The 11,461-nt window shown below is 40.0% G+C and overlaps 1 protein-coding gene across 2 annotated transcripts in view; it reads left to right on the top strand.

Annotated features, from left to right (window-relative positions):
- epha8 (eph receptor A8) overlaps nt 1-11,461 on the top strand; it is a 271,726-nt gene that overhangs the window by 197,742 nt on the left and 62,523 nt on the right. For both annotated transcript variants that reach the window (XM_037975306.1, XM_037975307.1), the window contains exons 7-9: nt 2,711-2,866; nt 4,122-4,547; nt 7,087-7,211. In XM_037975306.1, the coding sequence (XP_037831234.1) occupies nt 2,711-2,866; nt 4,122-4,547; nt 7,087-7,211 (707 nt within the window). The remainder of the gene's footprint in view (nt 1-2,710; nt 2,867-4,121; nt 4,548-7,086; nt 7,212-11,461) is intronic.

Below are 11,461 nucleotides of genomic sequence, written 5' to 3'. Positions count from 1 at the left end.
GGCTACAACAGATCCCAGGAACAACATCAGACATCTCAGTCCAGAAATGTGCAGTTCTAGGCACAGCCAAGATACTGCGCAGAACCCTCAAGCTCCCAGGCCTCTGGTAGAGGACCCGAGCTCAGAGGATGAAACAAGACCACCCGCGGAGGGTGAGAAGTGAATTTTTTTTTTTATATATATATATATGCAAAAGGTTTATTAATATAATTTTTTAGGAAAAACAACAAAAAAGTCAAACACATGTTAGATTTGTTTTTTTTGCTTTATCTCTTTTGAAGCTAAAAGAAGGAAAGCTGTTCCTGAATCTCTTCATTTGAGCCTTTTATTACATTCATGATGTTTCCTTCACTAATCTTCTGTTGCCTTTTGATCACAATCATCATGTCAGACTTCTAATTCATGTACTCTTCAGTTCTCCAGTTCCAGACTAGCACAAAAGTCTCATAACAGACACCACTCAGGTTCAGAACAGAGAGCCCCTTTCTCCCAAACACACACCTCTAGGTTACACTGTTGTCAATATACAAATAGTAGCTATAAGTAGGCCCACACCAGCCAGTGTCTCTCACCATGGGCAACTCCAGAGTGAAATAATGCCCCTTTTCTACCAGCTCTAAAGGTCCCGGCTCCACTTTACTCCACTTGCTTTGCACATGTTTCCACCAGCATTTTTTCGAGGCCGGTCCCTGCTTTTTTGGTCCCTGCTTCGGAGTAGGGCCAGTTGGGCGGCACTGCTTTTGTGGGTGGCGCAAGTTTAGCTCCTTGTTCACTCATTGGTCGGTAGGGCTATAAACAACAGCTTTAGCTTACCCTGCAACGTTTATGCTGGACACCTCCCTAGGGAGGTGTTCTTGGCATGTCCAACTCGGAGGAGACCCCAAAGAAAACCCAAGACATGCTGGAGAGACTATTGCCCCTTTTTCATCGGCTCTAAAGGTCCAGGCTCCACTCGACTCGGCTTGCTTTGCACGTGTTTCCACCGGCATTTTTTTGAGGCCAGTCCCTGCTTTTTTGGTCCCTGCTTTGGAGCAGAGCCAGCAGGCCGGCCCTGCTATCATTGGTGATGCAAGCTTAGCTCATGTTCACTCATTGGTCATGGGTGTGGTCAGATTGAAGTGTAAGAAGACTGAAGAATACAACGATAGACAATTTTGGAACGGTAGCAAAGTAATAGGACAATAAACAACAGCGTTAGCTTACCCTGCAACGTTTCTGCCGTCTGTCCCCCAGCTGAAGGCGCTGTAAAGCCTGAAATCTCCGGCGGATAACAGCTGTCCTACTCCGCGCAACAATCGCAGCATCCAGAGCATTTCTTCCACTGCGCCTCTCTTCCTGAAGTCTCAGGAGAATCCCCATAAGTTTAAAAAACAGCAACAACACAGGGCCAACGTTGTCCATAGCGCTTCCGAAGTCTGGAGGTGTGGCTTTGGAGCCCCTCCGCCTTCCCACCAACACAAGGAAGCGTTCCTCTGCTACTGACCAAACTGTAAAAAATGCATTGCATTTCTACCAGCCAGAGCCGAGCAGAGTAGAGTAGAGTAGAGCAGAGCTGCTCAAATAGAGCCAGTGGAAAAGGGGCATATGTCTCTTAGATGGCCTGCGAACGCATTGAAATTCTCCTGGAAGTGCTGGAAGAGGTGGCTGGGAAAAGAAATGTCTGGGTTTCGCTCCCTCAAGCTGCTGTTTCCGTGACCCAACTCTGGAATATTTGTTGTTTTCTGTGCAAGTATTTTGACCAATGACAGATGTTTTTGAATGTGCTATATAAATAAATTTGATTCACATTATGCTCAAGGTGAAAAGTGACACAGGAAAACACAGAAAGCCAAACGTCACAAGAACCTGAACAAAACAGAAAGAAAAAAAAATGAATTACTGAAACAAAAAAACAATGAGCGAAATACAAAGTAAACTCAAAAATACTTAAATCCATGGCACAGTTGGCTGTAGTAAACATCTTGAATTTTATTGGAGGAACAGGTAGATTTTTCCCCCCATTTTCAGATGCATCTAAAACTCAGCTGGTAATCCAGAACACATTTTAACTGTTATCATTTCACTCTGTAATGGTTATCCCATTTATTAGTTCTTTTGATATCTTTTAAAACCTAACAACAAGGTGGGTTATTCTAAGCTTCACAAGGAGGCACACATTCTGTCTGTAAGCTATCACACATCGTTTTAAAGAAGCCTAAATTAGCCTGTGAGGAAGAGCTAACATGAGCCCAGAGATGTCTGCTGCTGCTTTGCTGTGTGGATGTGAGGTTTACCTCAGCCTCATTTAGCACTGCAGAAGCCTATTAACTGCCTGGAAAGAGAATATATTTATCAGAGCCCCTCCATTATTAATGAGCACTGAGTTAAAAGTGAATATGTATCACAAGAGCTGAATAATGTTGAAGCAGGGTCTGGATTCTGATGGTCTCACAGGGAGTATCAACAGTGCAATGCATTTCCAGCCCAGATCTAAGCAAAAGGAAGTGTGGCTTTCATCTCCCCTGTAATAATACATCCATTTGGTGGCCAGAGGGTGGGGGCTTTGTCCTAAAATGAATGCTTTGCAGAAAATGTCATGGTTTTGAGGAAGTTTGAGCTGTGCATTTTTAAGCACAGTTACTGTAAAAAAAAATTATGTTTGGGAGTGCTTACGGGAGTGCATTTTTGCTGCAAGCTCTTCATTTCCTGTTTATTCTCCTTTTCTCTGCAGCATGTGAAGTGAGTTTCTATAAGCCGGTGGCCGGTGATGGCCTGTGTGGGAAATGTCCTCAACATAGCAACTCAGAGACCAGAGCTGCCGTTTCATGCCCCTGTGACTTCAACTACTATCGGGCAGCAGATGACGCCCCTGCAGCTGCATGCTCCCGTAAACACAAACACACTGTACAGCAAAACAAAACAACAACAACAAAATCTCAACAGTTGTACAGTAGGGATGATAATCTTTAGGCACCTCCATATTTGAATATGATTTACATTACTGCGATGCAGTTTTAACATAAATGTCGATGCATGACAAATAATTGTCAAAGAAAAACTCAACCTTTAATCCACAATCTCACTTTAAACAAATTCTTTGACAAAGGATCTCTCTGACCTAAAATAAACTAAATATGCTCTACAGTGCAGTATAAAATACTTTTTATTTAAACAACATTTTGGATACTTAATGAACAAAATAAGGAGTCAAAATACTGAGTACAGTGACACAAGATAAGCAATAGATGTCCTTGCATCACATGTTACAGATATCTGACCCGCTTTCTTCAGTGGTCAGATATTTAGATGTCACTCACTCAGTGGTCCTCTGGTAAGCAGTGGCAGCTACCACTGAATGTTTTACTTATTCCTCCTTTGGGTGGAAATGGAAGGAGAGGGTTTAAATTAGAAATTAAGTTTGAGGTTGTAATATTCTGTTCCCTCAGTTTATTAAATTGTGTGCATGGATTCAAAATCAATCCTCTCAGTTTATTTCATCTGTGTTCAATGATTTGAAAACAGACATCAGTCTGTTTGAGAGCAGTTCATCATCATTTAGGTGCAGTAACAATAAAATGTTGGGGCAAATTCCTGTTTCCAGGATCATTATCTTTTACCCAAGCCACGAAACCTTTAAAATTTCAAACATCACCTCCTGCAGAAAAGTAAAGACAATATACTACAGTCTAATTACAATTTAAACAAGTAAAAGTCTGAACTGGATGAACTTTAAGGACCACTCAATAAAGTAACATGAGAATAGCAGTTGTTCAAAATCATACTAAAGTGCATGTTTCTAATTGAAAAGTAGATAATAATGTGTGATTCATCAACATCTTATATGGTTTAGATGAGAACAGATTATTTATATTCATGATGTTGAATGATACAGCCTGATTTTTCTATTTATTGATGGACTGTAAACCCTTGTCCAGTGTTACGTTTCTGTCTGTTTTAGGGTTTCTTAACATGACCTTATTAACATTAAATTATAATTTAGTTTTTGACATTTTTAATTTGATTCAGAATTGTTCATATCCACATCACAATGCAACAAAAACAGATTATAACCTTTACAATACAGACAAGAACATCTTCAAGTAGTGCAAAATAAATCAGAACACTCATCTTTCTGTCTCTAGGCCCTCCATCTGCTCCTGTAAATGTCATCTCCTCTGTCAATGGGACCTCTGTGGTTTTAGACTGGGACCGCCCTCTTGACACAGGGGGGCGCAGTGACCTGCAGTACAGTGTGCTGTGCCAGAAATGTTCTGGGGAGGGCCCCTGCGAGGACTGTACAGCTTCTCCTGGAGGCAACGGTGGAGGGAAGGTGGGTGGTGGTGCAAGCATTGGTGTTGGGGGGGGAGGAGGGATTGTGGAGCGTTCGGGCAACGCTGTTGTGAGGTTCATCCCCCACCAGACTGGTCTGATGGAGCCCCGGGTGACGGTGCTGAATCTGGTGGCCCACACTAACTACTCCTTCCGCATCCTGGCCACAAATGCAGTGACTCACCTGAGCGATGAAGCATCACCGTATGCCATCGTCAACATCACAACAAACCAGGCAGGTAGGATTCATGCAGACAACATACACTATAAATGCTGATGTAGACTGACGTTTAAAATTTGAACAATAACAATGTGATATAAACGCTTTGGTAGGAGTCACTTACAGTGCTCTAAAAATGTATTTGTCTCCTTATAGATTTCTTCTGTTTCTACTTTTTTGTCACACTTACACATTTCACATCATCAAACAAATGTTACTACCTTTCAAAGATAACCTCAGTAAATGCAAAATGTAATTTTCATTTATTAAAGGAAAAAAGCTATCCAAACCAACCTGGTCCTAAGTGAAAAAGTAATTGCCCCTAAACTAATAGCTGGTTGTGCCACCATTGGCAGCAACAATTGCAACCAAGTGTTTGGAATAACTGGCAACAAGTATTTCAGGCCCTAATGTCTGTTAGACTCATTTTCACAAAACTTCTTAATAAACTATGAAAGACTTGTTTCTCATGGCTGTGAAAGAATGTTGCTGCTGGGCTTTGTATTATTGTCCTGCTGTACAACCCAAGTAAGATGATGGCCGGACATTCTCCTTCAGGATTTTCTGCTAGAGAGCAGAATTCATGATTCCATTAATTACAGCAAAATGTTCAGGTCCTGCAGCATCAAACCAGCCTCAGACTATCACACTACCACCACCGTGTTTGAAAATGGGTATAAAGTTCTTTTTCTGAAATGCAGTGTTAGTTTTATGCCAGATAAAATGGGACGCACACGTTTTGTCAGTCCATAGAATGTTTTCCCAGAAGGGATCATCAATTTATTTTCAGTATGTTTTTGGAAAATGTGAAGTTAGCCTGAGTGTTTTTTGTTTGTTAGTTTGTTTTTTGCTCAGTAATGAGTTTAGTCATGGAACTCTCCCATGGAGGCCATTCTTACCCTCTGTCCCTTTCTTATTGTTGAATCATTAACTCTGATCTCAACTAAGCCATATGAGGCCTGCAAGGCTTTAGATGTTGTTCTGGGTTCTTTTGAGACTGCCTAGATGAGTCATTGATGAGCTCTTGGAGTAATTTAAGGTTGGCTAAACAATCATGGGAAGGTTCACCACTGTTCCAAGTTTTCTTTGTTTGTGGATATTGGTTTATTTTAATTGACTCCTTGATTCTACAGGTCTGGCAGTAATCAGGCTTGGGTGTGGCGAGTGAAACTAAACTCAGCTTTCTAAAAACAAAAACAAAAAAAAAAAATCACTCAATTCACGTTTTAACAAGAAAGGAAATCACTTTTTCATGTTGGTTTGAATAGCTTTTTCAATTCAAGTAATACAATCGTCATTTAAAATCTGCATTTTGTATTTACTCAGAGTATCTTTGTCTGATATTGACATTTGTTGATCTGAAATATTTAAGTGTGACATTAAAAAAGAAAAACAGAAGAAATCTGAAAGATGGCATACAACATTGTACTGTCTTTACACTGCAGCTTCAGCAAAAGTTCAGTTCAGTTCAGTTTAGTTTAGACCTTTATTGTGGCTAAGGAGAAATTTGGTTTGCAGCAATGATTAAAATGACTCAAGAAAGCAATACAAGACAAAATATTTCAAGCAACTTGACCAAAAACAGACAAAACGTGCTTGTTTAAAAATTCTTTTGAAATATCAATAGTATTAATATAAACAAAACATTATGCAGTGCCACTTAAAATTTCAATGGGGATTTTACTGATTATCAATCACCTTTCTGAGTAAAATCAGCAAAAATCGTTGTCTCAAAAGGAGAACAAACTAAACCTGCCAGATTATGCAATGCTTGGCAATCTTTTACTGTTTATCATATCAAAATAAAAATATTCTTGATGATGACAATCCACAGGCTGTTCATCTTATTGTTTTTGTGGCTATCAGATACTACTTGCAAATAGCTGGTGAACATTTGGTCAATGTAGCATTTTGCAGTTTATTACATACAAATTTCTTTGTTAATCTGTATTTAATTAGGTTAAACAACATTTTTGCATAGAACAAACAATAAATACAACAAAAAAAATAACTTTAAACATGGCAATAAGGCGTTTCTGTTTACCTTTGAAAAAAATAGAATGCGATTAAAATCATTCAGTTTATGTTTAATTGGCATTTTACACCATGTATGAATAGAAAAACTTATTAGTTATTATTTATTTTGCTTGTTTGTTTCTTATAATAGAAAAAAATACAAATGAAATTATGAGACCTAAATCTGTTTGTTTTGGCCCTAAAAAGACCAGACCCTTGGTGGCTGAAAATATTCATATGAATAATTAACACAGTGATTGTAGCACTTTTTTGTAGAGTAAATCCTATTCTCCAGCTGATGAGGGATTCCAGTTAGAGAATGGCTTTAACAAATAATGTTTGTTTTGTTCTGAGAGCTTGTTGGCCCTGGAACCACATTCAGACAAAATGATATAATTTCACCACAGAGGTATCAACATCAAGAGTTGTACCTCTAAAGTATTTAACAGCTGCTCTAGTGTCAACTAGTTTTTTTTTCTCACAATTTTAACTCAAACATATATACTTATTTATTATTATCATTATTATTATTTGTTCTACAGCTCCATCTGAGGTGTTAGCCATCCGTCAGGAGAATACCAGTCAAAACAGTGTGACTCTGCTGTGGCACGAACCCAGCCAGCCCAACGGAGTCATTTTGGAGTATGACATCAAATACTATGAGAAGGTACTTAGCTCACATGTCACACAGGATGGGTTCACACACAGCCAAATAATAAAATAAATTAATTAATAAAAAAATTAATTAATTAACTTAAAAAATTAAAAACAAAAGGTAAAAGTAGCAATTTTTTTGAAAAGTTTAAAAGTTACAAAATACAAAAGTCATAGTGTCATAATAAATGGGGAAGGAGGCAAACCTAGAGTGCAGACTCAAACTTAAGAGGAGTTAATTTATTAAACTAAAGTAAACACAAACAAAGGGCTGACGTGGCAGCAAAATAAGAAAGAAAATCCAAACATAAAGTAACACGGCGTGGAGCAGAACATGACAATATGGAACCAAGAGCGGGGGAAACAGGAAACAATGATCCAGCAGAGTAGTGAGGTACAGTAAGTGACCAAGTTTTAAGCACGGAGGGTGACGAGGAAATTGGACACAGGTGGTTGGCAACAATTGACAGCAGGTGGAGGTGGGCGTGACAGGATCCGGGAGTAGCAACTGGGGAGGAGTTAATGGTAGCAATAAACAGGAACAGGGAGAAACTAAACTGAAACGATAACTCAACAAAAACAACAAATCGGAACATTTCCCAATCAAGCAGAACATTTTGATATATGCGTAGTTAAAATAGTGCAAAGTATGTGGAAGTAGTTTGATTGCAAAAAACTAACAAAATAAAAACACACTCAATAGAAACTACACCTAACAACTACAGCTCTATGGTTTTCCTGTTTATAAAGTAACACAACTGTGCAGAACGCTTTGAGAGATTCTTCACTCTACCTATGAGCTCACTGTCTTCAGAGAGCTGCAACAAAGCAAGATACTATAAATGCAAAGAGTGGCAGATGGTTAGACAGTGAATAACTTAATCTGGGAGAAAGATCCTGGTGACAGCTCTGCTAATTGAGAGGAAATGGGGGTCGAAAGGAAGAGGAAGATGAGACAATGCTGATTCTAACTTAGTCAAAGTGACAGTGACAGCAAGCTGCTGGTGGGTGTCTAAACCTCACAGTGAACTAATTGTGTGACTTTGGCAGAGCAGATGTATGTGTGTGTGGTAATGGAAATCATCTAATTGCAGAAGAGCAGCCTGGGAGCCTGCAGTCTCATAGCCAAACAAGCATGATGGTATAGGGAGCGCTGAAGGATGAACTTGTCCCTTTCTCTGTTGTCTTAATCTGGCCTTGCTTAGGAGGGAGGTGGGAAGGCTGTGGGGGATTTCAAGATTTCAAGTCAGCAATGTGATTTTGAAAGGTTTCTATAGTACCATAGTTAACAGGACCAAGTCACCAAGGGTGGTAGGCAGCTGCAGCATCTCATTACCTGAGAACAAGGAGTCCTTCATAAACAGACAAAAATGATCAACTTTAACAATCAGTCAGAAGCATCCTCAAATGTACTCCTCAACAAAGTGGGCATAGCAGTAACAAGAATAATCAACTTCAGTGTTAACACCTGGAAAAAACGCAACAATCTTTGATGAAATAACAAATACATGATTAAAAAAACTTTGCATACCACACAATGAGCCTGACAGTTTGCTTTTAAACATGTTCTGAATCTTAAATGAAGATACTGATATGACAAAAATTAGAAGATGAGATAAATATTTGATAAATATTTAAAAATGCAGATGAAACAATATCATGCTATTATTAAATACCACTTAAAATCCATCCATCTTCTACTGCCTATCTGTGGTTGGACTGTGGCAGCAACAGGTCCAGGAGAGAAACCCAGACACCCTTTTTCCCAGTGACACTCTCGAGTTACTCTTGGTGAATTCCAAGGCGTCCCCAGGCCAGAAAGGATATGTAATCCCTCCAGCAAGTTCTGGAGGGAGCAGAGGCTCTAAACCAAGCTCTCCCCTATCTCTAAGGCTGAACCCAGCCACTCTACAAAAGAAGCTCATTTTAGCAGCTTGTATCCAGGATCTCGTTCATTTGGTCATGATCCATACCTCATGACCGTATGTGAGAGATGGAACGTAAATGGACCAGTAAATTGAGAGCTTTGCCTTTTGACTCAACTGTTTCTTCACTATGACAGACAGAAGCAACAACATCATTACTGAAGACAAGGCCCCAATCCATCTCCTGCTCCATTGTGAAAAAGATTCCCAGATACCTGGACTTCTCCACTTGAGCGAAAGCAGTGAACATCATGAGCTTAAACACATCTGTTTTTTAAAGTCAATTTTAGTTATGGTACTGGATGAGACTGGCAAGTAAACAACTGTTTTTAGAAAGGCATCCATTTATTTATGTCCATATCTGTAACCCTCAGCCTCAGGCCCACTGATTTATACAAGAACATATATATATATATATAAATATAAAGTATAAATAATTTCATTTAAGGCTAAGTCATTTAACAAAAAAACCCCAGAGGACTGCTATTTTTAAAGGTTGTTACTTAAATGGGACTAAAACATGCTTTTTGTTGAGAACTTTGTTCAGGCTATACATTTTTTATGCAATAAAGAACTAAAATACTGATTGTAAAATGTTGTGACTTTGTGGTTTAGGTTTTCTTTGCTCTCTATTCAAGATGAAACTGCCTTTAAACAGAAAAAGTGGCTTTGGTTAGTACAGTGCCTAAAAACAACAGTCAGTTTAACTGTCTCCAAACAATACAACATTATTGCTCTCACCACTGTCTTGTAGGCCTTTCCTTTGCTGCCACCCTTTTGTCACAAGTCACTCCTGAAACGTTTCTCCATCCACTACATCCTGCCGAAACTCTCTCCTTCACCTCTTTACCTCACTCCCTGTTTTCCTGGACAGTCGACCCTAAGTACTGTTCTGCACCTTTGTGACTTCTGCTCCTTGTAGCCGCACTGTCCCACCTGCCTCCCTCTCATTCACACACATGTACTCTGTTATGCTACGGCTGACTGTCATCTCTTGTCTTTCAAGTCCATACCTCCACCTCTCCAAGTTCTCTTCCACCTGCTCCCTGTTCTCACCACAGATCACAGTGCCATCTGCAAACATCACAGTCCACGGGGATTCCTGCTTAACCTCAGCTGTTAGTTTGTCCATCACCAGAGCAAAAAAGAAGGGGCTCAGAGCCGATCCTTGATGCAGTCCCACCTCCACATTGAACTTATCTGTCATGCCTACAGTGCACCTCTCCACTGTCCTGCCGTCCTCAAACATGTCCTGTACTAGTTTAACATACTTCACTGCACTCCAGATTTCTTTTTACAACACTACACCTCCTCCCTCAAAACCCTGTTGGATGCTTTTTCTAAGTCCACACAACACTTTCCACACTTTCTGACGCTCTCTGTACTTCTCCATTGATATCCTCATAGCAAAGATGGCATCTATGGTGCTCTTTCTTGGCATAAAACCATACTGCTGCTCACAAGTAGTCACATCTTGTCTAAGTCCAACTCCCACAACCCTCCCAGATCTTCATCATGTGGCTCATCAACTTAATTCCCCTGTAGTTGCTACAACTCTGTACATCACCCTTGTTCTTAAAGATTAGCACCAACACACTTCTCCTCCATTCCTTGGGCATTTTCTCACTCTCAAAAATGCCATTGAATAATCAAAAACCTCACTGCCATCTCTTCTAGACATTTCCATCCCTCCACTGGTATGTCATCAGGTCCAACTGCCTTCTTCATCCTCTCCAAAGCTTTCTGATCTTCATCCTCACTAATCTTTTCTACTTCCTGGTCCACAGTTTCTATGACCTTAACTCTTCTTTCCCTTTCATTCACTTCTTTCATTAGTTCCTCAAAGTACTCCTTCCATCTTCCCATTACACTCTCCTCGCTTGTTAGAACATTACCATTTCTACTTTTAACAAGCCAAACCTGCTGCACATCCTTTCCAGCCTGGTCCCTCTGTCTTGCCAGCCGACACAAGTCCTTCTCTCTCTACTCAGTGTCCAGCCTCTTGTACAACTCATCATTTGCCTCCTGTTTTGCCTTTGCTACCTCCCTGTTTGTCCAACATTGCATCTCCCTATATTCCTGTCTCCTCTCTTCAGTCCTCTCTCTGTCCCATTTCCTCCTGACTAACCTCTTCCTCTGGATAACTTCCTGTACTTCACTATTCCACCACCAGGTCTCCTTTTCATCTTGTCTCTGTCCAGATGACACCAAGTCCCTTCCTACCTGTCTCTCTAATCATGGTGCTGTAGTAGCCCAATCATCTAGAAGCTCTTTTTTACCACCCAGAGCCTTTAACAGCTCATTACTGAACTCCTGACAACTTTCTTCCTTCCTCATC

Source organism: Kryptolebias marmoratus, linkage group LG4 (genome assembly GCF_001649575.2).
Source record: "Kryptolebias marmoratus isolate JLee-2015 linkage group LG4, ASM164957v2, whole genome shotgun sequence".
Taxonomy (NCBI): Eukaryota; Metazoa; Chordata; class Actinopteri; order Cyprinodontiformes; family Rivulidae; genus Kryptolebias; species Kryptolebias marmoratus.
The sequence above is the reverse complement of the archived record's forward strand: the minus strand, read 5'-3'. Positions and strand labels throughout refer to the sequence as shown.